At 44.5% G+C, this 27,460-nt stretch overlaps 1 protein-coding gene across 2 annotated transcripts in view; it reads right to left on the reverse strand.

Moving 5' to 3' along the window:
- Nucleotides 1-4,975: 4,975 nt before the first annotated feature.
- LOC111144881 (aldehyde dehydrogenase 18 family member A1) overlaps nt 4,976-27,460 on the reverse strand; it is a 39,800-nt gene continuing 17,315 nt past the window's right edge. The window contains exons 6-18 of one of the 2 annotated variants that reach the window (XM_022499459.1): nt 25,266-25,418; nt 24,741-24,831; nt 21,019-21,143; nt 19,853-19,997; nt 19,152-19,225; nt 18,017-18,110; nt 15,156-15,376; nt 14,097-14,234; nt 11,977-12,172; nt 11,750-11,871; nt 9,520-9,706; nt 8,421-8,516; nt 4,976-6,010 (exon numbers count right to left, since the gene is read on the reverse strand). In XM_022499459.1, coding sequence (XP_022355167.1) covers nt 5,829-6,010; nt 8,421-8,516; nt 9,520-9,706; nt 11,750-11,871; nt 11,977-12,172; nt 14,097-14,234; nt 15,156-15,376; nt 18,017-18,110; nt 19,152-19,225; nt 19,853-19,997; nt 21,019-21,143; nt 24,741-24,831; nt 25,266-25,418 — 1,824 coding nt within the window. In that variant the 3' untranslated portion in view covers nt 4,976-5,828. Of the gene's footprint in view, nt 6,011-8,420; nt 8,517-9,519; nt 9,707-11,749; nt 11,872-11,976; nt 12,173-14,096; nt 14,235-15,155; nt 15,377-18,016; nt 18,111-19,151; nt 19,226-19,852; nt 19,998-21,018; nt 21,144-24,740; nt 24,832-25,259; nt 25,419-27,460 lie in introns of both variants that reach the window. The other variant, XM_022499458.1, reaches the window with a different exon arrangement.

Here is a 27,460-nt window from a genome sequence, read left to right on the forward strand (position 1 = left end):
TAGGAATGGGGGTCAAAAAGGTGGTAAAGACTGGGAGTTAAGGAGAGGGACTATCTTGGGACAGAACAGCAGTTCTCAGACAGGTTAAGCTTCAAACCATTGGGTAGAGGGAGTGTCTCCTATTCTCAGTACACAGCACATACTAGGTGCTCAGTGAGTACTGAACTAAGTTTTAAATCTCTTTCTCCTTATCAGAGTTCTGCCAGTAGGAGGTTATGGAATTATTGGTTTTTGCCAGAAACACTAGCAGAAAAGACACTGCAACATGTAACCCACCATCCATCCTAATAGATTCCAAGGAAATGTTCATGTTCATGACCAGGTAAGAATGACGACACTCCTTGGTTGTTCAGAAATGAGCTGCAGTCAGTAAAGATGTGTGATCATTTTTGGCTGCCACCCTCACACCAAGTCCCTAATGGTCCAAGGGTCTCGGAGAAGACACCCCCTCCCCACCTCCTGCTGCATCCACAACTCTACCAAAGCGGTCTGTTTCACCAAGAGGTCAGTGAACACCTGTAGGCACTGCTGCTAGCTGGACCACTGGGAAACATTAAAACAGACATACCAGGAAGGGCCCTATTGCTAATTGTGGCTAATGCTGATGGAGCTTCTTCCCTGAGCTGGATGTGCAATCTAGCTCTCCCAGGTCTCTCCTCACAGGTAGGTGGTAGTCTCCTACTTTTTCCAAATAAGGACGCTGAGGCCCATTTTGGTAGAAGTAACTCTTGTTATGTTCACACAATTTAGAGATGGCAACACAGGCCAGGATAACTCTCAAATGCAAGCTCTTTCCAATATGGCACTGACTAATTTTTTGGAATAACTGTTATTGTGACTGTTGCCTTTTTCTAAAATATAAGAACCTCCAAGAGGATTAGCCCCATGGAGCCATCAGTTTACAAACAGGTGGCTTTTTTTTTTTTTTTTTTTTTCCCCACTTTGGTGGTCTAGCTTTCTCCAGCCTAATATCCCGCAGATCTTCAGTCTGTACCCGCTGCCTAGGGCAATTCTAAATTCCCACTCTCTCCAGTAGTGCCCAGGAATTTTTCCTTTTCTCCATCTCCTACAGAGCAATTCGGCTTTCCCACATCCTACCACAAAATCTGATTTACAAAAGCCATCAATGAGCTCAAGAGAACAAAAGGGGCTTCTAGAAAAAGCTAGTCTTAAGAGGAGGTTTAGGGTAATGGTGGCACACAGTGCTAGTAGCTTATCCAATGTTTATCCTTTCTCCTTCCTTATGAAGAAGTTCCTGGTTTTTGTTCAAGGAGGAATGTGCCCAACTGTAAAGCTGTATTTCTCAGCTTCCCTTATAGCTAGAGTTGTCCACATGGCTGCAAGAAACAGTTCCTCCCTAAAAGCCATGTTGTTTAGGTGAATGGATGCTTCTCCCATCTCCCTGAATCAGAGTAATTTTCTTCCCCTATTCAATTTCTCTTCTCCCTTACCAATAGACTCCTTCTTAGAGCTACAGTATGCCCAGATAAAAAAGCCACACTCCCTAGATCTCTTGTAGAAGCAAGGAGTGTCATAAGCCAGTTCCGGACAAGCAGTTGGATGGGCCTTCCTGAAAAGTCACTTGGACGAGGCAGCTGGCATGTACTTGTTTGCCTGTGGTTCTTCCTCCTTCCTGCTGTCTGGAACATGGTCCTGATGGTAGGGAGATCACTGTCATGTGGATGAGGGCCTTACCCTACGATGGGAGAGCAGAAACTGAAAGGAGCCAGAGTGCCTGATGACATCATGGAGCTGCGTCCTCAGCCCTGAGATGCCTACCTCCAGATCTCTTCTTACTAGAGATGAAAATGAACTCCTATCATGTTCAAGCCTTAGCTGTTTGCATTTCCTGGGACAATGCAACTCAATTCCTACATTTACTACAGTGATTGATTCAGGCCAGTTTAATAAGAGCGGAGGTTAGGACCTCTGTCTGATGGTAGTTTTTTTTTTTTTTTAAAGATTTTTTATTTATTTATTTGTCAGAGAGAGAGAGGGAGAGAGAGCAAGCACAGGCAGACAGAATGGCAGGCAGAGGCAGAGGGAGAAGCAGGATCCCTGATGAGCAAGGAGCCCGATGTGGGACTCGATCCCAGGAGGCTGGGATCATGACCTGAGCCAAAGGCAGCCGCTTAACCAACTGAGCCACCCAGGTGTCCCATGTCTGATGGTAGTTTTACCGGATGCCCTCACATCATCCAACCCACCTTATTAGAAATGCAAATTCTCAGCCCCAACCCCAACCTCCTGAGTCAGCAATCTATTCTAATAACCCTGCGGGTGATTCTGAGACTCTCAAGTTTGAAAACCACCGATTTATAGAGATCTGCAGAGAAAGGGAGCCAAGCCCTGATCAAATCATGCCTTAACTACATGTCTGGATTTCCTTAATTATGTAACCCAATAAATACACTTTCTTTTGTGAAACTAGTTAGAGCAGAGGGTTCTGTTACTTGTACCTGAAAACACTCCTACAGTTGCGGCCTTGAGGTCACTATCCTCACAGGAAACAAAATAGTACCCAGAAATATTCTGTTCCATGTCCGTTTGAGAGGCAGAAGTAAGGAGTAACCACATTGACAACAATGGCTCCAGTCAAAAAGGAGACTTGATTAGAGTTAAAGCCTTAGCCAAACAGGACTGTCAGAGGATGCATCTAAATAGGCAGAACCGGGTGCCTGGGTGGCTCAGTTGGTTAAGCAACTGCTTTCAGCTCAGGTCATGATCCTGGAGTCCCAGGATCAAGTCCCGCATCTGGCTCCCTGCTCAGCAGGGAGTCTGCTTCTCCCTCTGACCCTCTCCCCTCTTGTGCTCTCTCTCTCTCTCTCTCTCTCTCAAGTAAAATTTAAAAAAAAAATCTTAAAAAAAAAAAAGAGTCTCTTAAAAAAAAATAAATAGGCAGAACCATTGTGCTGGCTTGGAGGTTAGGAACGAATCTCTAGTTCAGAAGCGCGCACACCACATGTATTCTGCCCTGTCCTGTCTGCCCGTGTTACTGCAAAACACAGGAGAGATGGTTCCACAACATAAGGGATCTAGAGCAAATAACACTGATTATTATCTAGTCCCTGGGGGCGCCTGGGTGGCTCAGTGGGTTAAGCCTCTGCCTTCGGCCCAGGTCATGATCTCAGGGTCCTGGGATCGAGTCCCGCATTGGGCTCTCTGCTTGGCAGGGAGCCTGCTTTTTCCTCTCTCTGCCTGCCTCTCTGCCTACCTGTGATCTCTGTCAAATAAATAAATAAAATCTTAAAAAGAAAAATAATCTAGTCCTGGACTGTCCACTTTTCTTTCCATAAGAATACTTTAAGAATTTATTTGAGAGAGAGAGAGAGTGCGAGCGCACACATGCGCACAAGCGGAGGGAGAGGCAGAGGGAGACGGAGGAGGCTCCCCACTGAGCAGGAAGCCAGCCGTGGGGCTCAATCACACGACCTCTGCTAAAGGCAGACATTGAACCCACTGAGCCACCCAGGAGCCCCCATATGAATACTTTTCTCAATGGCCCCATAATGTATATACTGTATCACTCACATACTTTTGGCTGTAGCAGAAAACCTAAACTCAAGTAAACGGCTTGACAAATGCTTGTTATCTTACATACCCCAGAGGGCCTTTTCTCCCCGCTTGGTGGGGTAGGGGGCGCGCCAGGGTCGGCTGGTTCAACAGCCTGCTGTCCTGGGTTGGTAGTTAAGGAAGGGCAGGACCACAGGAGGGATTTTAGAACAAAAAGCCCCCTTCCTACAGGACAAACCGTAAGTACTCAAGACAGCCTGGGTGGGGATATTTACGAAGGAATGGCTGCCTTTTGACCCTCCTTTGGGGAAATCTCTTTACTTTTGGTGGAAAAATAAATGCCTATGGCCCGAGGCTTCTGTAGAAGAGGACTAAGCCTGAAGTGGCTATAGGGGAATGGCCCTGTTGGATGAGTGAGCTTTAGCTGTGTTTTCCAGACCAAACCCCATTTCCGTCCCCTGCCCCAAGAAGGGTGGCCACCCTGGGATTCTTCAGCTGTCAGCTGTCTGGGATGGAATGCCTTCACTTAGAACTTCTGCCCTGCACTGGTGTGTCCCCTGCTCCACAGACCTGTGTTTCAGCCCCAGCTCTGGCCTTCTGCTTGGACCAGTCCCCTGCCCCAGTGCTCGGCCCACTCCCTACTCCTGTGACTCATCTTGCTCAGGGCCCGGATCCAGGCCTGCCTCCTCAGTGGCGTCTTCCCCAGGGGCCCCGGCCTTCTTGGGTCACTTTCTATTTTTGACTCCAAGGGTGTTTGCTGTCTGTTGGGAGCTGATTGTGGTATCTGCCATACAGTTTCTGGCAGGACTTTTGTCTATTGCCTTTTCAGGCAAGCTATGCCGGAATTCCCCAATCCGAGGGCAGGGCGGGCGGGGTGGCCTGCCGGACCATGTAAGGGTCTGGATGAGAGGGAGAGTTGGGAGCCGGCCTGAGAACACGCTCCACAGGACACTGTGATTCTTTTGCTCATAAAACATCCTTGAAGGCTAAGCAGCAGCATGTCAGTGAGAGCTTTTCTCTTTGGAAGGGCCCCCATGAGACAAGAGAGCTTTCAACTGCGGACTGTTGAGCACCAGGGACCCTAAAACAGGAGCTGGATAGAGGGAGGGTCTTCCGAAGTGAATAGGATGTTGGGTCTGGGACCACAGCTGCCCGAGTGGAGGCTGTGTGGTCCTGGCACCGTGGCAGCACACTTGTGCTATCCATACCCGCCGACCTCATTCTGTCACCATGCTCTCAGTCCTGATGCTCTAGGGCCCAATCTCCTCTGTTTTCCTCTCCTCTGTCAGGCTGGGTTTGTCCCCTGGGATCTGCCTCCACGGACACATGAGGCAGACAGACGGTCTCCCCGACCAGCTTCCTGAGAAGAGCCAGCGTGTCAAAGCAGGCGTGCGGGCCCAGGGAGGGAAGAGGAAGAAGAGGGCCAGGGCAAGCGAGAGTGGGGACTTTAACCACACATACAGGCTTTTCATAAGAACTTTATTTCTCAAAAAGGGGGAAGAATCCAAAGTATTAAAATAACCTTCTAATTTTTGTTTTGGAGGAAAAGGGTAGGATGACAAAATAATTTATATAAAAATTTCAAGCATAATTGCTGTAGATACTTCATCCCGGGACTCGCAGTTCCAGGTTCCAACGGCATCCCCAGTCGTGCTGAATCTTCTGGGCTCGGAGAGGCACAAGCGTCTAGAATGCTGCTTTATCTTAATCCACAATAAATATAAAAGGTCAATCCTCCCCGTGGAAATGATTCAGTCCATTTTTGCGACTGTTTCTGAGAATGCTGAAATGTTTTGAGAATGCTGAAATGAAGGGCTGTCCCTCTTCTAAATTCCAAGCCTTTCCTTTTTGAAGATGAGTGTGAGCATAAGGAGATGAAATGTGGAAAAACATATTAGGTGTGATGGGCTCTATTGCCAACCAAACGTCAGGGGAGATGTTACCTCACTGAGGCGATAAAAAGGTAAAAGCAGCCATGATTTTCCCGTTGACTTTTTGTGGGAAGCTGCACCTTTCTGTTCCTATCATGAAGGGAACTGGATCATATGAAGCGATGTCCCTAACTGCAGCAATTAAGCGAAGCCCCCATTCACAGCGATTATTTTCTAACTAAAAAAGAGATGGGTGAATTGGAATATGCACATTAGCCATCCCTGGAGTAGCCAAACAGAGCCCAGAAGCATCTGGGTGCACTTTCCAACAGGCAGACCCTTCCACGAAGTCGGAGATGAGAAATGGCTCATCCCCTGAGATTCTTAAGACAGGTTTAACTGTGAAGACCTCTTGAATCTTTCCCGGCTCTTCTTGGAATGCTTTCAGTTGGTGTTTCTCTGAGGCACAGGGAGGTTCTCGTGAAGGTATTTTAAACTTCCATGCTCTGAGAAATCTGAGACCACGTGGTCCTGCCCTCGCAGCAGCCACTTAGTGGTGAGCAGTCCCTCAAGTCCCACTGGTCCCCGTGCGTGGATCCTCGATGTGCTGATGCCCACTTCGGCTCCTGAGGGAAAGCATGGATGAGGATGTGGCTTTTCCCAGCCCCTGCTTCCTATCCGCCCACCAGACCCACAGCTCTTCCTCTCCTCATGTGCCACCCTCCACTCTGCCCACTCCTGCTCCATCCTTCCCAGATCAGCTTGAGCTCCACGGTCCCCTTCAACGTGTCCTCCGGTCATTATGAATCATAAGCCCTCTTCTTCTGATAAAACACAATGTGTGGGCTCTCCTCCACACTTTTATCCCAAATGCATTTTGACAATACTAGGAATGCTGGCTGATATCTGCTTGGTGTCTAGACTGTGTATCATAATTTGACATTCAGGCATTTTTTGAAGTATACAACAATGTCCAGTATCAAGGTTTCATCTCCTCAACTATTCTCTAAGTCCCAGAATGGAAGGGATGGGACATGTTCTCAGTATCCCCCAGAATTCTTAGTACATAGGCACTCACTAGATAGTTACTGAATACACGAAAGGGGACTGTTCATTTTCCTTCCCTCTTGCTCTAAGCTTAAACTCATGGTGTTAGGGGTTTTCCATGGTCTGGCTGGGATACAGTGTCCCGCATGGGATACAGTGGAGGCAGGGTTCCCTCATCCGTCACAATTTTCCTGAGCATGTACTATGTAAGAGGCACCAAGGTGGTCCCTGGGGAGGCAGTGGTGAATACCCAAAGCAAGGTCATGTAATCTTAGAGCTCATACTTCTGTGGGCAAGGCAGTCAAAGAATAGTTTAGCAAATAATTCCTTGTGGTGCTGGGAGTGCAGGGAAGGGTGCTGGGACAGACTGTGTGAGGTGGGGGGCCACCACACCAGTAGAGTGGTTAGCGAGGGTCTCCCTGAGAAGGGACTTTCCTCTGAACCCTGAACAATGACAAGGATCCAGCCAGTGGAGGGGCAGGTGGAGAGGTGCTGCAGGCAGAGACCAGCAGCGCAGAGGCCTGAGTGAGGACGTGCTGGGGAGTAGTGGTTGGCAAGGACAGTGTGACCACCAGATTTGAATTCTGGTTTAATAGCAGAGGGACCACAAGACTTCAGGCACATGGTGGAACCATCTTCTCTGCTTCTGTTCATTTGGAAAACGAGGAACAGAATAGAACCCATCACGTAAAACTAAGTGAGACAATGCATGTGATACACTTAGCACAGTGCTAAGAATATGTAAATGCTCAATAAACACCATCTGTCACTGTTATTAATGCACTTCATAGGAATTTAACTCAACCAGAGTTTGAGCATTTGCTCTGAGCACGTGATGGACAGACGATGGAGTGGTCATTTGCTCTTTCCCCATCCTGGACTTTTGCTTGAAAGCTAGGTACCTCAGCCCCTAAAAGTATGCTGCTATTTCTTCATCAACAACATGGAAAATGAAAATCAGTGAAAGGAAGGGATGTGACAATTAAATCAAAACCCCAACATAACAGAAACAGGTAACTAACAGTAAAGAGCCTAATGGCTAAGAATAACTGGGTAAAATTCTCTTTAACAAACTTTAGTAATTCAGTGAGAACTGTTCTCTAGGCAGATCTATTCAAAAGTTCAGAGGAATTAAAATAATTCTCAGATGTGTCACAAATGCCTATTGGTGCTCTTTATAATGGTACCCCTGAAAACCAGAGACCGTCTGAAAATCTCTATACTGGGGAATGGAGATTTTCTTTTGTTCTTTCTTCACGGGGCTCGAACTCACAACCCTGAGATCAAAAGCTGTATACTCTACCTGAGCCAGCCAGGTGCCCCTGACTTTATTTCTAATGATGGATGGGGAGAAGGGGGGGTTCTTTCTTCCTTTCTTTTTTTTCTAAAGTTACTTTTCTGAAGCTTTTTATTTCAAAGGCGTGCTTTAGAAATAAACCTTGCACCTCTGGACCTACTTGTTTTTGATACTGCCTATTTAAGCCCAGCATACGTATTAAAACCTTCTATTGTCTTGTCCTCACGGGGAATCCCTCTCAGGCAACCTGGCTTTGTCTCTTTGAAGGAGTGAGTCTGCAACAGCTCCTGAGGGACCTCGGCATGCACGCCTGTCGTGACCTGTGCATGCAGACATGCTGTGCTCTGCCCGTACTGTAATGGGAACAACCTAGGCTCTGGACTTGTCCAAGTGTGCGTCTGGGAGACAGCTCCGGGGGCAAGTTACTTCACTTCTCTGAATTTCAAAGGTCTATGAAAAAGAAAAACAAGTACCTACCTTCTTAATACACAAAATGTTTAGAGCACAGGACTTCTCCCAGCCCATGGTTGCTCTGAGGATTCTCTCTCATCAACCGCCCTCCCATAATTCTTCTCTTTTATCTTAAGCATGTGTGACTTCAAAGAACAGGTGTCTCCTCCACCCTCACCAGCTCCTTGGACACAGTGATTCACAAAGGGGCCTCTTTTTCTCCTGATCAGAATCTTTCTTACCCAGTCCGAACCGGTAGCCATCAGAGAAGCGAGTGCTGGCGTTCCAGAATACACAGGCACTATCTACGTGCTGGAGAAAGAATTCTGCTGTTTTCTCTGCAGCATAAAGAGAGGACACTGAGTTAAGGTGACCCATGGAAAATATCCCTCCTTATAGTCACACATTGGTGACTGACCAGGGCTGGGCCCAGGCCCCTGAAGAGCTTTCCCACACATTAAACATGCAGACTTGTGAAAAATCTGAAAAGGAAGAAGGCTAACCCAGCTTCATCAGTCCCTGTTATGGAAAGAGTATTTGCCTGGAAAAGACTGGGTTGGAATACAGATCTCCTCCTGTAGACATACCCTTCATGCTGCAACAGCTTAACTATACTATCTCTTTATAAGACTCTGGAACCAGAATCCCTAAGTCTGAATTCCAATTCCATGCCATGCCCACTAGCTGGGTGACCTTGAGCAGGTTTCTGAACCTCTCTGTGCCTGAGCAAAATGGAGACTAATAATATTACCTAGCTCACAGGGTTGTGTGGAGGATAAAGGACTTGACATCCACAGAGCACTCACCCCAGAGCCTAGCACACGTAAGTGCTAGTAAACATTAGCTATTATTATTGGCGGTGTTGTGATTCCCCAATAAACCAACCACAGATCCCTTGAGGGGCCATGCTGGCTGCCTTTCCCGCTGGGCCTCCAGTGCCTGACAACTTGGAGGTCTCTCGGTACACATCTGTGCAATGAATGAATGTGTGTGAAGAGCTGCTTCTGCCCTCAGCCCCCTGAGCCTGGATTTCCTCAGCTGTAAATGGGTTTATTCCAAAAGCCTGGAGAGACTGTTGTCTGGATTAAATGGTATTCCCTGTGACAGAGAGTGAGTCATCTCCAAAGTGTAGCTAACTATCTCTTCCCTGCCTCCTCCCCTGGGGCCGCTGCGACAATAAAATGAGGCAGCAGATGGGCAAATACAATCGATGGCAGGCATTATCATTAGTCTATTCCGACTATGTTTTCCTGTAGCCAGAGGGGCTGAGAGGAGCGGGACCCCATGGAGACCAAGGTGGAAAAACCAGGCGCCATATGCCTGAGGCACGTGTGCACTGACCATTCTCCGTGACGATGACATCTGTGTGTGAGCTGCCGTACTTGTGGATGTGGTCAATGGCCTCCTGGACGCTGTCCACTACTTCAATGCACAACTCCAGGTCCCCATACTCCGTTCGGAGGGACTTCACTTCAGAGGGGCTGAAGGTCAGATAGGAAGCGAACTTGGGGCCCGCGTGAATTTTCACCTGGAGCAGAGGAAGTTGAGGGGTGACAATATAAACACAGCAGCAGGAAGCCAGCTCACACTTCTTCTCTAGGACCAAATAGCCAGATGAGCCTGAAGGGGGGGAGCCTGTGGGTGCTGCGGCCCAGATGATTAAACCAGCCCTGCCTTCCTTTAGAAGCACGCTCCACCCTCCAGGATGCTCTGCTTGGGAAAATGCCGACTGGCCGCTTGCCAGCAAGGGGCCCTCAGTTAAAACTGGAACAGGGATTTAAGCAAGAAGCCTCTGAATGTTAAGAATGTGTAAGGCATTTAACAGGCTATCAACATAAGCCCTCAACCGCTGGCATCTTACTGAAACGAACACTTGACTACAAAAATCCCATCCCCTGCATATGGGATTCAGATATGGAATCACATGGAAAGGGGGAGATGGCTCGTATACATTTCTACTCCTTCCCTCCAGAGAGTCATAGGTGTGCTTTAGAGGAAAAGAGTGTTTAGTCGGTAGCCAGGTCAAACTGTGGTTACTTGTCAGAATTGCAACTTTTGTCAGGTCCCACCTCTAGGCTCAGCTAAGTGACAGACTTGGGGGGTAATTGTGTTCCTAGCTGGAGGAATTTAAGAACTGGGGGCTGGACACTGAGGGTCCCCCCTCACAAGTCTGATCCCACTTAGGCTTCATTCTCTGTGACCTCCACAGGGCAGCGTTCAAGCCCTGATTCTTGGGGACTAAGCTCTTGCTTTCACTCAAGTTACAACAAGTGGTGTCTGTCCTGTTCTTGTTGTTCCCAAGGCCCTTTTTCCTGGAATCCCTCTTCCTCCAGGCCTGGGGCCCAACCATGTTCTCTTCAGGGAGAGGAAACCCATCCCTGAGCCCTAGCTCTGGGCAAGTCACCCTGCTGGTTTACTTCAGGAAATACAAAGGTATTACATGAAGTACACATATTGACTGATTTTGATTCAAAGAATATTGCAAGGCAATCTTGAGAATGACTAAGGATATCATGGGTTTGTTTGAATCAGGAACAGGAGGTTTATTCCCGGCTAAAGGACAATTTTCCTCCTGTCTAGTCCAGTTCAGTGTGGTGTATGGCATACACAGGTGGCCCATCAAATAGGTCAATAGTATCAAGGAAGGTCCCAAACTTGAGTGATCATGTAATCTAATTCCATTTTTAATTTGTGGGGTGCATTTTCATTTTCAAAACAATCCTTTCAGGTTCTCATTGGGACCAGGCCCACCCATTTGTTATGACTGGGGCATTCCTTTCCAGGTAAAGGATGAAAGGGAAAAGACACACTCAGGGTCAAAGCAACCAAGGCCAGCAGCTACTTTCTCTAAATGCCGCGCTTGTTTATGTAATTATGAAAGGGTGCCATGGCATCAGACATTAAAGTTTACAATGTGTTCTGCCAGAAAACTTGAGATTGCCCACTTTTGCCTGGAGAGCATCTATTTTCTTGCAATTAGGAACTTAAGATGGAACATACATTTGTCTGAAACTTACTGGCACTGGTTTTTACAACCTCAATGAAATGGTAATAAAACAATCTAGGGAGAACATTATACAAATTGTTGACTCCCAAATATCATCGTATTAAGTACATCAATACTGGTAATTGAAGACACTGGTGGAGGAGTGGACACATATAAATCTCTGTTTGAAAACATTTCTGCACAATCTTTCCAAATCAAATCCAAGCAGAAATGTGTGTTCAGAAATAAACTTTAAACAAGGCTGCCTCAATAAAGGGCTCCCAGAAACAGAACTGCCATGTGATCTGCCTTATCTTTGCCCTCTCTTAGCACTTACCACATTCCACTCTGTAATACAGCTATTGGAATATGGGTTTCTTCCATAGACTAGATTTTGACAAAGCAGGGATGTGTCTTACTCGCTGTGTACTGAGCACAGAACTATGTCCACAGTAAATGCTCAAAAATACTGCTTCTTAAATTGCCATAAATGGTATGGCAGCTGCTCCTGGTCTAATCCCACAGGCTTCGAAATCTCAAAATGGAAGACAGGAAGTGATGTATGAGTCCTGGGACTTGTCATACCTGTTCCACTCTCAGCATGTCAATGATCTGGTCAAATAATGGTGTTCTCAGCAGATCTCGGTGGATTAAGAGAGTCTCCAAAGCATTACAGGCAGCTGGATATTCACACTTAGAGTCTCGGACTGAAAAAAGGAAGACAAAGATCTTTTTCTAATAACGTGCTCCCAAGCCACACAGGATCTGATAAATATCTTGCCTGCAAACAGCAGGGGCCCCATCCAGCTCACCCAGTCTGGTGACTTTATCGACGCTGGCCTCTGAATCCACATACATGTGGCAGATCCCCTCACTGTGCCCCATCACTGGGATTCCCTTAGCAGCTTTCTGGATATCTCTGACCAGCTGGGAAGAGCCTCGTGGAATGATCAGATCTATCATTTTGTCTAGGCGACAAAGATCTTCCACTTCTTCTCTGGTATTCACCTGAAGAAGTACAGAATAAAAATGAAAATGACATCTGACCTAATGAAATACAAAGTAGCAGCACCCAGAGTGCTGCTGACCACCTCTATCCTGCGATGAAGCGCTTGTCAAGACACTGGGGTGATGGCCTTTTCCCCTCCTCTTTTAATTTCACCCATATGTCATGTGACTTACAACAGAAATACAAATACATATGTACAAGAATGTTCATAGCAACTTTATTCTGTGTAGCCCCAAATCGGAAACAACCCTAAAGCTGGCCAAAGGAAGAAAGGACAAACTGTAGCATATACATGTAAATGGAAAACCACGTGGCGACAGACAAGAGAAAACAACAGCTTGAGGTAACATTGTGGATGACCTTCACAGACATAAAGGTGAACGAAAGAAATAGAACACAAAGGAGTGCCTGGGTGGCTCAGTTGATTAAGCGTCTGCCTTTGGCTCAGGTCATGATCCCAGGGATTGAGCCCTGGCATCGGAGCAGGGAGCCTGCTTCTCCCTCTTCCTGGGCCTGCTCCCCCACCCCCGCTCTCCCTCTCTCTCAAATAAATAATTTTAAAAACCCCAACAACACAACAGAGTGTATTTTGTATGATGCCATTTATAATGAAGTTCAAAAATAACCAAAACAGGGGCACCTGGGTGGCTCAGTGGGTTAAAGCCTCTACCTTCGGCTCAGGTCGTGACCTCAGGGTCCTGGGATTGAGCCCCGCATCAGGCTCTCTGCTTAGCAGGGAGCCTGCCTCTCTACCTACTTGTGATCTCTGTCTGTCAAGTAAATAAATAAAATCTTAAAAAAAAAAAGTATAACCAAAACAGATTCAATGTGAAAGAAGCAAAGAGGTGGCCATTACAGGGGGAAGAGAGCCATCCTGATTAGGAGGGACCCAGGAACCTTCTGGGGTGCTGCAAACATTGTACAGCTGGATAGGCTGCCAGTTATACATGTGTGTATGTGGATCCATGGAAAAAGTCCTAGAGTTGTTCACATAAGATCTGCACAATTTCCGTGTGGATATGATACAGCAGTAGGAAGAGGGCTGGAAGGAAACCTGTCTAATTAAGCCAGGATGCAGCAGAGCTGGGATTTGAATCCATCAAGTCTGTGCCCTTTCCACCCCCTATGTTGCTATAGGAAAAAATCCAATTCTTGTCAGTGAGTATGTAAGGCAGCGGGTTTACAGACACTGTCCCAGCAGCCAGCAGAATCCCAGCACGTTGGAGTAAGTGGGCCTCAATAGAGAAAGAGATGGATCTGGAGTCAGCTGAGGTTCAAATCTACACTCTCCCACAGACTGTGTGATTTTCTGTGAGTTACTTTTAGCACTGAGCCTGTTTTTTCCCTAATACTGATGGCATTTTCCTGCTACGGTTGTTGTGAGGGCTGAATGAGGCATAGATGGAAGCTGCCTTGCCTACAGCAGGTGCTCAGTAAACTCCGGCTATTACAGTCCAGTTCAACGACTCCACTTGCTGATTGAGGAGAGTAAGATGATAGTTAAAGTAACGAGCACAATGACAACAGTGATAATAGCATGACCTCATACTCACATGCTGCACAATGGGTTCATAAACTGTGTTTCATCTGACTTGCCCTAAATCACTCTGCCAGTGGGCAGAACACTGACCTGATATTCTACGTAAGTGTGCCCCAAGAATGAAGGGCTACCAGGCATTCTTGTAAATCACAGTGCCAGGGCACAGCTGTATGACAGTGGCCTTCCCAAGCCACTGACGACTTCTTGGGCCCAGGAAGCCTCTGGCATCATCCAGGGTCAGCAGGTGCACAGGACCTGCTGCTCTTCCAGTCAAGCTTGCCTGTACAAGTGGCTCGGCCTTAGGTAACCTAAGCTTTACTTCAAACACCCAAATACCTGACCTTTGGTTCTGTGCCTGATGGGGCTCATTCCCAAGGACCTACCAGCTGTATGGCCTCTTTGACTCCGTGGATTGAGAGGGCCTCTTGGGCCAAAAGGTGAAGAATCCGATTGCTGTGTGTGGCCTCCTTTCCTCCTTTGAGTAACAAGCCGTTACCACTCGCAATAGCCAAGGCTGCCACCTGCAGATCAAAGAGGGGAGCAGTGAGCCAAAGGGAAAAAGCAACCATTGCAACAGCACTCAACTGAGTACTCCTCCTGTGCCAAGCACTGTGTAGTCACTTTATAAAACCTAATCCATTTAATCCTCACGGATTAAGGGAGGGAAGACTCCCAGGCTCACCCTATGCCCTAGAGTAAACATCTGTTGTTTTTAAGTAGAACTGCTCCTTAAGACTTGATGCTAGTGCAAAGAAAGCTGGTATCATCCTACTGGTCAGCATGGTGGGAAAATGGTCCCAGATTTCTGGGAGAGTGGGTAACCAGTGGGGCAACGCTCTAATGCCACCTGATGAATCAAGGCATGGCTGCTTAGTAAAATCTTTTAACACACTGTTTCTCAATATTAGCCTGTGACAGTCAAATTCCTTAAAAAGGTTGCATTCTAGTTTCCATGAACTACTAAAAGTTTTCCTCAGAGATTTACATCCAGGAGACCATCTGTGACACTAACAATAAAGGATCTTTTTCACATGGGCAAAACCAGCTACTAGATGAATGACCTTGCAGGAAGCTAGAAAGAGGTCAGGGAATAAAGTGCCCCAATGAGCTGAGACATGGAAATGTGCTCCTGCATTGTGCTGTGAAGGTTTTATCTGGGTTCACGTCCCAGCTCCACCCTTTACAAGTGACAGGAATAGGAACTTCTATTAACTTCAGCTTCTTCAACTGTAAAACGTATATATGAATACCTACTTTGGAATCACTTGAAAGAATCAATAACATAAATTAAGCACCTGAAAAGTCCCAAAAATTACCTCTGGGGGAGGAAAAAAGGTAAGACTTTCTCACCAAAAAAAAGAGAAAATAGAAAACTATCTTTGGGAGACTTATTTCACGTGCTGAAAATACATTCTTCCCCTACCCCAATGGCAGGCCCATACCTGGGGCAGACAGTCAGGGCGGGACTCAAAGATGACCAGCAGGACTCCAATTGGGACAGTCACTTGTTCTAGTTCCAAATTTTTGGCAATTCGGGTTCGGCGCAAAACACGCCCCACGCTATCCTGTGAGGAGGCTGCAATTTGTCGAAGGCCGATGGCCAGGCTGTTCAGTTTGGATGTGGAGAGGCTCAGGCGTTTCAGCAGAGGAGCTGCAAGTCTCCCTGAAGAGGTGTGAAGAACACAAGATAAAGGAGCAGCTCTGGGCAGGCCGTAGCTGCTCTACTGAACACACGGCACCGTGTGAGGAACAGACACGAGCTTAGGGGGTCTCGAGCAGACAATGACATGCCCCTTATACAGCTTCTCTAGGGGGCTCTTGGCAGGATAGTTCACCATGTAAAGGCACTAAGCCAATACCCACTGTGCTGGCAATTTCAGTTCCAGAAATCTGTCATTTGCGTGAGCAAACTTGCATATAATGAGATACTTGTTATAGCATTTTTACAATAGAATCAAATTCAACTTGAAAATTTAGACAATGAGCTACAGTGCAGTTGTACAAATAATGCTATACAGCTATGGAAAGCTGCCCAGGATACAGTTTGTGAAAATGCAAAACTACCAAAAACATGCATGATAAAATCCTATTTATCAAATTTTGCATATACGCATGTGGACATGGAGATGTCTGCTGATGATCTCTCTCAGCATTATTTTAATTTTTTGTAACAAGCTTATTTTTATAATCAGAAGCAATAGAGATGTTTTCTTTTGAAATAAAAACTTAAAGAGAATTATGATAATTTCACATACAGCATTTTCTTTCAATTTAAATACACCATTTGCATGGTGTGACTGTCTACACACACACTCCTGAAACACATACACACACACCAGAAAAATCACCTGGAAACACACAACACAAATCATTACTATAGTTAATGTTGAGATGAGATGGTGAAAAATTTCCCTTTCTTTTTTTTTTTTTTTCCTTTTTTTTAATAGTTATATCCACCGAGGTAAAATAATAAAAAGTTTTCTACTTAGGAGGAGAGGAACCAACATTATATTAAGAAAAAAGTTAAATCATCATTTTACCAATTACATTAATCCATTTTCTTCACTTTTCCCTATGTGTTTTTTCCTAAAGATTTTATCTATCAAAGAGAGAGAGTGAGCGAGCACAAGTAGGGGAAGCAGCAGTCAGAGGGAGAAGCATTCTTCCTGCTGAGCAAGGAACCCAATGAGGTACTTGATCCCAGGACCCTGGGATCATAACCTGAGCCAAAGGCAGATGCCTACCCGACTGTGTCCCTCCCTATGTGCTAACAAGTTTTAAACAGTGTTAAATGTTACATTCCAATTTTCCACCTCACAATGCATGTGTGTTTTCCATGTTGCCAAAACTGTTGTAATTACTGCTAAATACTCCACTGAGTTAACGTAGCTTAATGCACTTAACTAGATCTATGTTATTAATAAACTCTGAGGTCGTCTGCAGTTTTCAGGGTGATAAATAACCCTGCTCCAAGAATCATTGCATACAGAACGTTTTTCTCTTCCTGAAATAATTTCTTAGGATACATTTCCTGAAATGTGCTTACCGAGTTAAAGGGGACCACCACGCTCCTGTATACCCAGGACTTTGTTCTTAAGCCACTGTGTGTCCTTATGAATTTCCAGAGAGATATAACTGGGATCAAAAGTCAGAGGTCTGCCAACAACTAGTTGTGTGACTTTAAGCAAAAGCTTTATCGTTAGTGGATCTTAATTCTTTTACTTTTAAACAACTGGTAAGATTATCATCAAAGATTTCTTCCATTTCTGAGAATCTATTTTATGACTTTCCAATACTGCAAAAATTCAAAAGACCAGATGTAAACTCTAAAGGAAGTTCCAAAGCAATAGCTCAAAATGTTTTAAGAAATCAAAGTAATGTTGATGAGCCAGTCTTGCAAGGTTTCTTTGAAGGGAAGACCACTAATCTGGATGTTTAATTTAAGGCACATTTATTCAAGAGAAAAGGAAATTCAAAGCCTCATAAAATCACCCCCCATTTTTTTAGAGTGGAGATACAGAGAATTAGGAAGGAGAGAAAGACTGAGGCTGACTTGACTCTCTATGTATTTAGCTGTCTGCAGTGTGAGTTCGGCTGTATCACTCACTCTACCATTTGCACCTCAGGGGCATTTGTGGATGGCATCTGTTGCTAGCTCTGGGCAGACTACACACTGATTAATTAACTACACGATACGCTACCTCTCATCACAGGCCCCACAGACTACTTCCACAACTATTTTACATGCATAATCCATATGGGTTTGAATCCTGGATCTGTTACTGGCCATATGGTTTTAGGCATATGTCAACTTGCTTGTGCTTCAGTTTCCTCCTCTATAAAATAGGTATAATAAATATCAACGAACTCAAAGGTACCATGTTATAAAGATAAAATGATATCCTGTCTATAAAGCCTTTTAGCACAATGCCTTGCAACATGGAAAGGCCTCAGTAAGTGTTAGCTGCTATTAGGGAATGTCTAAAATGACGGGGACCTCAATCTTTTTTCTGCACTGAAACTGCCACAGTATCCATGGCTCATGACCTGTGGGTATAGAAAAAGCCCCCTGGAGGGCTGCACCAGGGTATCTGGGAAAGGAGCTGAAGATGGTATGTACAATTTGAAAAAGCCCAGTGAATATTAGCAAGCAACTCTTAATAAAAAAGATGTATAATACATGATTTCTTCTATAACAATCTCGTCTTTAGGCAGACTATGACATAAAAACTATTAGTAAAACAAAGAACAAAAACCAAAAGAAATCCTCCATAACACTGACTCCCAGTCACTTGGTCTTTACCCTCTGCCTCCTCCAAGTCTTTTTTGTTGGCTAACAGGATCTCCTCACGTTGGTCTGTCAACAGATCAGCCAGATGATGGATAATCTCTGCTCTCTAGGAAGAAAGGTAAAAACACTGAACAAATAAGCAAACACATTAATCCAAGAAGAACGCACAGCATACTTTTAAACCTACTCCTCTGAATAAGCCAGGTCTTGCTCCTAAACCCAAGGTCACCACTCACTGAAATGTCCTTACCTCCTTTCAATCCCCACCTCAGCTCTCACTTTTTCCTTCCTCTCTCACTACTAATCTCCGCAATGAATGACAGACACAATCTGTCCCCAAGGGGCCAGCATTTTGAATCAGCAGAATACATCCACCTCCGCATACTCAGTATTACTGGCTATATAGTTTAACTCCCAGGTTTTTTTACATAATTATTTATTTAATGAATTCAGCCAAAGGGAGAGAACCAACAGACCCCAATCCTTACCCACCTAGATTAAGAAGTGTAGCAAATGAGTGAGATTACTGAAGGAGCAATGGGAAGTGGCTTAAGAGACAAGCTAAGCTCTTCCTTTGCTTTCTTCTCTCTACTTGTAGTTGTTTTAAATTCTCCTATTCCTCAGGCCACAGTGCTTCCTTGAAGAAACCCAAATGCACGACTCTCAAATCTGTCCTTAACAACACAAGCCTCGAGAAGCCAATCCCCAGCTTCCACCTGCTTCCATTTCCAGACTCTGCGTCTGCCACTTCCCTGTGGGAAGGACCCTACTAGAGAGCAGGCTCTTGAGCTTGCATCTAATAGGTAAGTTAAGTGATTCAGATGGGTTAGAATAAGCAGTTTTCCTCCATTTCCCTGTCCGGGATGTGGCAGGATTAGGGAGTTTCCTTGGTCTCATCATTTTCATGATGTTTTTGATCAAAACATCAGATTGATGAAAAGCTACCTTAGGCCTCAGGCTACAAAGACAAAAGGGAAAATAAAATTTGGAGAAAGAAAAAAGGCAGAACAAATCTGAATCATACCTATAACTAGAATAACTCTCTGGGGCCATGAGGAATGAAGGGGGAGACAGGCTTGACTGTGCACTAAACCTTACAGCATGACTTACTCTGTAAACCAACAAAACTATTAGCTAGGGTTATTACCTGCTCAGGTTCCAAAGTGGCCAGCATCCTTCCTCCTGATCGAGCCATTTCTCCCTGCTGCTCAACGGTAGGACCTGTAAAAATATTTGCAAACATCAGATCACAGACTGCTACCCCAGCATGTGCACAGAACGAATGCTCAGTGTTTTGGTGTATTGTTTCCCAGAGGTCACTCGGACCAATAAAATGGCAGAAGAATAGATTAGATTAACTCAAGCACAAATACAAGAAACTTGTCTGTATTTCCAAACTGGACAACATAATTTATATCTTATGGAGTTCTTTCAATTCCACTTTGGCTTATATTCTCTAATATGTTTCCATTTCTGAATGCAGATTATTTGGCAATTCTGTTTTTGTGAACAATTCAGAGTACATATCATGTCTTACACATCTTTGCATCTCTAGGCATCCAGCATGGGTCTAGCAAATGTTTCTTAAGAAAATGGATGCTTATATTCTTTAACTTAGTGGTTTTAGAGAAAAACAGAAGTCTAGCAGAGCAGGTTAGCTAAATTTAACAAAAGCAAAGCAAAATCCAATTTTGCAAGCGTGTTTGAGACATTACCAGAATTCATGATATCAACACATTGATTTTGTGATCTCTGTTCCTAGAGGAGAGCTTGGTCTTCAGTCTCATCTAGGCCATGGTGTGGCTAACTATCATCACAAACCATGGGTCTCTACAAAGAACTACTTACCTGCAGGCTTTACCTCAGAAAAGAAGGTGCCAACTTTCTTTCCCTCCACAATGTCTGTGATGACATGCCCAGACACCTTTGGGTGGGTTCCGTTGGCAATAACCACAGAAGTGCCACCTTGCAAAGCCCAGAGGGCCGCTTTCACCTAATAGGAGAGGTTAGATCCCATCATGAGATTCAGACCTTTGCAGGGTCTAGTCATCCACACTATAAACTTGCAAAAAGATAGACAATACAATGTGATACTGAGCAATCGAAGTATATGCAGGAATGTTTCCAACGGCTCGGAAGGTCTGAACACACACTCAGCTCATGCCTTCTTCCCAGCCCAGCTTCAGCATGTGCTGCCTAATGCTGAGTCAATCCGCCCTTTATGCTCAGTGTTCAGTCTGGTGTTTGACCAGGGTCTGAGCCCAAGTTCTTTTAGCCTTTGCATACCTTTTTCGTATGTCTCCGCCATTGCCACATATGATGCTGTATCTTAAGGGTATTACTTCCTAGAGTAATGGGAGGGAAGAATTTCTGAAAGATTTCATAAAGAATATTTGAGCTGGGGCACCTGGCGGCCTTAGTCCATGGAGTATATGACTCTTGATCTCAGGGTTATGAGTTTGAGCCCCATGCTGGGTGTAGAGATTACTTAAAAAAAAATAAAAAATAAAAATCTTAAAAGAAAAAAAGAAAGAGGTGCCTGAGTGGCTTAGTCAGTTGAGCATCTGCCTTCATCTCAGGTCATAATCCCAGAGTCCTGGGATTGAGCCCTGCATTGGGCTCCTTGCTCAGCAGGGAGCCTGCTTCTCCCTTTCCCTCTGTGTGTATGCCCACTCTAGCTCTCACTCTCTCTCAAATAAAATCTTTAAAAAAAAAAAAGAAACTTTTGAGCTGATAACATTAGAGGATTTACGAATTATGAAAAATATATAGACCCTGCCCTTGACAAGTTTACAATATGAATGCACCATATAATAATAGTAAAGAGAACACATACACAGACACGACTAAATATAGGTACACAATATGCGAAAGTCCGTATTTAGATGTGCACATTTAAGTACGTATGTGCTTAGTATCATAACCATTAATGCCCAAACACTCACAAAGTAAGAAGGGTAAAATATTGTCTGGTTTTATATCTGTTACAGGCAGTAAGAGCATCAAATCCTTACCTTGGCTTCCATGCCACCCATTCCTACTCTTGACTTGGTTCCAAAGGTCACAGACTGCTGATCTCCAGGATAAAATATATCGATGAGCTTTGCATCATCTGACCCTGGGGGACTGTCAAAAAGACCTAAAAAGCAGACAAAAGTCAGCAATATTGCTGTAACGGAAGTGAGTGTCCCCTAAAACAGACCCCTGGGCACCAGCCAACCCCTCTGTACATGACTGAGCCAAATGAATTCTGTGTTCTACCAGCACTAACCAGAAAAGGGAAAAAGGGATGTGTATAGTCTACCCATGTTGAAAATCAGCGACAGGAGGACTCTCTTTACATAATTTTACAATCTGGCTTAATGAATGAATGCTTGCTAGTATCATGGCATGACCACAGCCTTGGCACAAAACTTACCAGCCCTGCCCATTGTCTATAGGGAAGCTGTCCTCACCTCTGCCACTGCTACTTATGATGCTGAATTAAGGAAGTAACTGAAAAGGATGAGTGGCCACTGCAGAAGACAGAGCAGCCATATATTATAACATGACTGTCTCCAAGTGGGATGAAACGGGAGACAGGTTTTCATTAACTCTCACAGCACCCTTTGAAACAGCCACTGACTATATTCTGCATTTATGGGCAACCCGATGTGAAGGTTAGGCTGTGTCAGCAGAAGAGCACAGGACTGCCAGCATTCAGTCTAGATTTGTCATCACAAAGCCCATGTCCCTTTTATAACCAAACAGAGTAACATAAAATACGAGTTACATGAAACATTATATGCATACAACCCATGATTAAAAATCTTCATAATTTCACTTGTAAAAAGAGCAAGTTGGAGCCTTGGAAAGAAAAATCATGGGCCTGTGAAAATGGAATCACTTTAAGGCCTGCGTGGGACACATACAGAGAGGAACTGCCCTGGGCTGGGGACTGGTCAATGATATCTGGACAGTGATGTTTTTGGTTTAAGTTACTGCTTTTCCTGTGTGAAAATACAGCCCCTCTGCTTCATTATTCCAATCTCTAACACAACCCTGCTATACACATCCTCTCCAGGAGAAAGGTATCAAAGGAGTGATGGAAAGTGTCCGGTATAGAATGAAGCAGTGCGAACCGTGGGCAGCAATTACAGGTGGAGGAAAAACCACCTCTCACCATCTCTGCCTACCGCAGCCCCACGCATGGCTCCTGGATTCAGGGCTGGAGTCTTTTCAGAAGGCACTATGCTATAAGATCATAAGCGTGGATCCCAATGCTGTTTTGGTTTCATACAAAAATAGCATGGGCAAGGTTGTAAAGTTCTAAGTGAGACCTTCTCAAGAGATGCTGAGGAGGGCCTAGCATTCTGGTATTCTGCCTACTCCTCTTTTTCCCTTATAGTGGCTTCTCAAACCCATCAAGAGCATATTTAAAATTCTAATATCATGCTAAAAATCAACATTCAGTGGATAACTAATCAGGGTTAATAAGCTAAGCCTGTTTTATATACATGAATGTTCATAGCAGCGTTAGTTATAATAGCTCAAATGTCTACCAGCTGATGAATAAGCAACTAAAATGCGGTGTATCTACAGAGTGGAGTATTATTTGGCAATCACGAGAAAAGTACTGATATATGCTATCACACTGATAAGCAATTTTAGTGTTTGAGGCTGCATTAAAAATGTTTCCTAGAGTCTAGTTCAAATTGGGTGTTATATACTTAACTTTCAAATTCATGTCCTTTACCTTGCTAGGCAGTACAGGAGACGGAAGGGTGTAGATTTTTAAACTGAACAGATCAAGTTCTAAAACCAGCCTCTGCTAAGCACTGTGTGACTTTGGATATACCATTTAACTGGTGTGAACTTAATTTTTAATTTCTTCACCTAAATAGCAGAGCTAACCTATCTACTTTGCAAGACTGCTATAAGGATTCAAAAAAATTGACATTTATAAAGTACCTAGCATGGTATTTGTGCATAGTAGAAATTTAATAAAAATCTGCAGATTAACTGAAAACCCTTCTTCTCTAGAGTGGCTCACTCTTATCCCAACCTAGCTATTCCTGTCCTGAGATTTCAAATTTACAGTGGATAAAAATGGCACCAAGACTTCTTACAGGTAAAGAAATTGACACATAGGTATGATATATCAGACTTCCCACAAGGGCAGAAGACAGATCAATCCATCTATATCTGCCCCTACCTCCATTAGGAAGCTCCCTGCTCTTAATCTTACACCCATGGAGTGTAAATGGAAAACAACTCCTGCCAAAGTACCCTGCCTTGGGTCTGGGCTGGGAACCAAATAGGTTTTTGTGATCTCCTGGGAATGTAATGAGGGTCCTCTGGGATCCTGTTAGGTTTGGCCTGTTTTAGACACAGCTACCATATTCCTTATGGGTCAAAATGTAAACTGGGAACAGTTTACGAGAGTGAGAAGAGTGAATGGAGAGTCAAACTGGAATGAAGAGGGACCCCTCTGAGGAAGGGGAAAGCAGGGTAGAATAGATTAACATATAAGACCATGGTGGCCACATAGGCAGGACTTCTGCAGTGGCTCCAATTTAGTATCACCTGTCTCATGATTTACATTAAAAACTGGAAGTGATCAAACCACAGTGAAATAGCACTTCACGCCTATCAGCGAAAAGGCAGATTTTAAGAGGTAAGTGCTGGCAAGGAGGTGAAGAAACTAAAACCCTCATTCAGGGCTGACAGGGCTATAAAATGATGCAGCTGTTCTGGAAACCAGTCTGGCACTTCTTCAAAAGGCTAAACATACATGAAATTACCAAAGGATCTCGCAATTCTACACCTAGGTAAAACAAAAAACATGTCCGCACAAAAATCTGGACATGGATGTTCAGAGCAGCATAAATCTATCCCCTGACGAACACATAAACACAATGTGGTACATGTGCACAATGGAGTAGTAGTTGGCAATAAAAAAAAAGTACTGACAGATGCCATGACGTCCATCGATGAGCCCTGAAAACATTATGCTAAATGAAAGAAACCAGTAATGAAGGATCACATATTGCATGATTCCACTTCTACGGAATGTCCAGAACAGGAAAATCCATAGAGACAGAAAATAGATGAGAGGTTGCCTGCAGTGGACAGTGATGGCAAATAGGTACAGGGTTTCCTATTGGGGTGATAAAAATGTTCTAAAATTGTTGTCAGGGTTAAGCAACTGTATGAATATACCAAAAATCAATGAACTGAATAGTAAATCTTGAATAGCTGAGCTGTATGGTATATGAATCACATCTGTATAAAGCTGTTCTAAAAAGCAAACCTGAAATGCCTGGAAATGACAATATTTCAGCATTCAAACTCCATCTCCCAGATTCCCTCACCTTCTTCTTTTTTTTTTTTTTTTTTTTAATTTTATTTATTTATTTGACAGACAGAGATCACAAGTAGGCAGAGAGGCAGGCAGAGAGAGAGGAGTAAGCAGGCTCCCTGCTGAACAGAGAGCCTGATGCGGGGCTCGATCCCAGGACCCTGGGATCATGACCTGAGCCGAAGGCAGAGGCTTTAACCCACTGAGCCACACAGGCACCTCTCTCAACTTCTTTTGAGTCATAAAATCCCTTTGTTAGACCATATGGCTCAGAAAAAAATGGTCCATAGGGTAAGGAAAAAAAAATCAAAAGAACTCAAAGAGAGGAATTCACGTGCTCCCCCATTTAGTATTTAAAACAAAGGTTGGATTAAAGGAAAGGGTGTCGCTTTGTACCTTCTACATCTGAAAGAACGATCAGGAGGTCAGTTTTCATTTCCACGGCCAGACGCGCAGCCAGGCTATCATTATCTTTAACACTAATAACCTGGAATGCAGGTAAAAAGTTAAAAGTGAGTGAACTATGCAGCTCAAGAAGATGTTCACAGAAGCACTCTGCTAGGTTCTGGCAGGCAAGATTAATGACTGAGTGTGTGGATGACAGCTCTTATAGGCCCCTTCTGTCTCAAAACACTGTGCCTACTGCCCTGCCCCCCCATTTCTAAACATGCACCCTTCTCTCCATTGACACACACAAGCCATGCTCATAGCACCATCTAAAACCACAATAGCACCTCACCCTGTTGAATGAGACCCTCCCCGACTTCAGAAGAGTGTATGCAGCCACTGCTCCATGAGGCCAGCTTCTGTCCCAATTTCCCCACCTTGTTTAGGCCAAACTTCCGGTGTTAGTACATGCAGCACAGCATAGCATTAGACTCCAGCATGCTCAACCCTTAGGAATACTTTACCCACATTTACCCCCTGGAGATCACTATTGGGCTCAGCTGGGGGTACGACAGCATCATTCGTGTTGACAATGGGGACAATGTTCATTCGGAGGAGCTCATGAAGTGTCCCATTAAGGTTCCGGCGCTTCTGTTCATCATGGAAATCCAAGTTGGTCACCAAAATCTAAAAGTTATTAAATGGATCGGAAACGCAGAAGGGAGAGAAATTATGAACATCCTAGCAACAACATACAAAAGATGCTAAGAGGAGGGGAGTTAAACTCTAGGTTTCTGGATCCCATACAGATTGGAATGGAACACATATCTGTGGATACTGATCTAATTCTTTCAAAGATGGGAAAAAAATCAATCACTTGGAATATTTAAGGATGCTCAAGACTTCTTGTAGAAAGTGCTTTAATTCTCAGGGCGCCTGGGTGGCTCAGTGGGTTAAAGCCTCTGCCTTCGGCTCAGGTCATGATCCCAGGGTCCTGGGATCGAGCCCCGCATTGGGCTCTCTGCTCAGCGGGGAGCCTGCTTCCCTTCCTCTCTCTGCCTGCCTCTCTGCCTACTTGTGATCTCTGTCAAATAAATAAATAAAATCTTTAAAAAAAAAAAAAAGCAAGAAAGTACTTTAATTCTCAAAGAGCTACTAAATCTCTTCTATTTACAGCATTAAGAAAATTAATGTATGAACTTTAGAGAGATACACTTTGGAGGAACTATTGGCCATCCATAAATTTCTAAAATATCTCTATCCTAGCATCAGATTCAGGGGCTGGCCACAGTAGGCACTGAAACATTAGGTGAGTGAGCCAAGAACCGTCTGCCCTGGCCAGAGAAGTGTAGGAGACAAAATGGAAGAGGGCTGTGCTGCCTCCCCTGCTCTGCCACCAGCCATGGCTGAGGTTAGCAAAGACAGAGTCTGAGCCTGTGCGACTGGTCTGAGAGGCTTATGAACGCGAGTCTTCAGTCAGAAACTGAAAAGAAGACCTAGACTTAACTTAGCTCAGGGGAGGCGATGAGCATAAGCTACTCAAAGGTCTGGTGAAGAGCTGGGTGTGGGGGTGGGCAGATAGCTCCACTTCCTTGTTTACAGCAGAGTATTGGGCAATGGCCAGCAGGTGAAGGTAACTGAGGATAGCAAGAAACTAATGGTAATAATCCCTGAAGCTCATAAATAAATGTTTCAATGAAATCCCTCTAATGTTTAAGGAAGAAGGTTCTTGCAATGTGGGACAGGCTGAAGTAGGAAAGGCAGCAGGCAGATGGTCAAGAAAGAAGGTACCCAAACAGTAAAAGTAGGCATAGTGAAGCCCTGAGGATCTGGTTATGGTAACTGAGAAGATGGTAACGCAGATTTAATGATTAAAAAATGTAGGTAAGGAAGACAACATGGTTACACGAACAAGGGAAATAATCTACTCACTCATTTGGTAAAAGACTTATTCAATACTTCAGGAATGTCAGGCCCTGTATGAGCTGCTGAGATAGAGAATAAAACTGTTGATAGTTTGGGGAAGGTGGAATGGGGCACATTTTTTTAAGGACAGATCACGAACTCTTTTTTAGGAAAGTCAATCCTATAGGAAACAGGACCTGATCAAAGGCAAGTCTATAGATTCTAGCCATAGGAGTGAAAGGTCAAATGATAAAATAAACATATGTGTAGGATAGGCAAGCAGGAGGTATAAAGGTCCAGTGAATATACCTGTTGTTCAAACAGTTTAACAAAGAAGGAGTAGAAGACAAGAGCCCTAAGAGAGAAAAGTATGTGCATGGAATTGGGCAGTCTGTTAGGATGCAAATCAATTTCATTTTTATGAAGAGAAAACAAGCTGCTCTATTTAAGTCTTTAACCTGACAAACAACTTGGTGGCGTTTTCCAAAAGCCACTGATAATGGTCTTTAATTTTAAGGTTTTATTAATTTATTTTTAGAGAAGAGTGAGAAAGAAAGCATGTGCAGGCATGCGGGGGGGGGGGGGGGGGGCAGGGGGGGGGGAGGGAAGAAAGGAGATAATCCCAAGCAGACTCTGGAGAGTGAGTGTGGAACCCAACATAGGGCTCAATCCCACAACCCCAAGATCATGACCTAAGCCAAAATAGTCAGATGCTCAACCGGCTGAGCACAAAGGCACCCCCGATAATGGTCTTTAAAATAGGACTACTAAAGACAACAAGAAACCACAGAAGGTACAAATGGCAGAGATTTCTTACAGATAAG

Source organism: Enhydra lutris, unplaced genomic scaffold (genome assembly GCF_002288905.1).
Source record: "Enhydra lutris kenyoni isolate GAN:26980312 unplaced genomic scaffold, ASM228890v2 scaffoldscaffold12, whole genome shotgun sequence".
Taxonomy (NCBI): domain Eukaryota; kingdom Metazoa; phylum Chordata; class Mammalia; order Carnivora; family Mustelidae; genus Enhydra; species Enhydra lutris.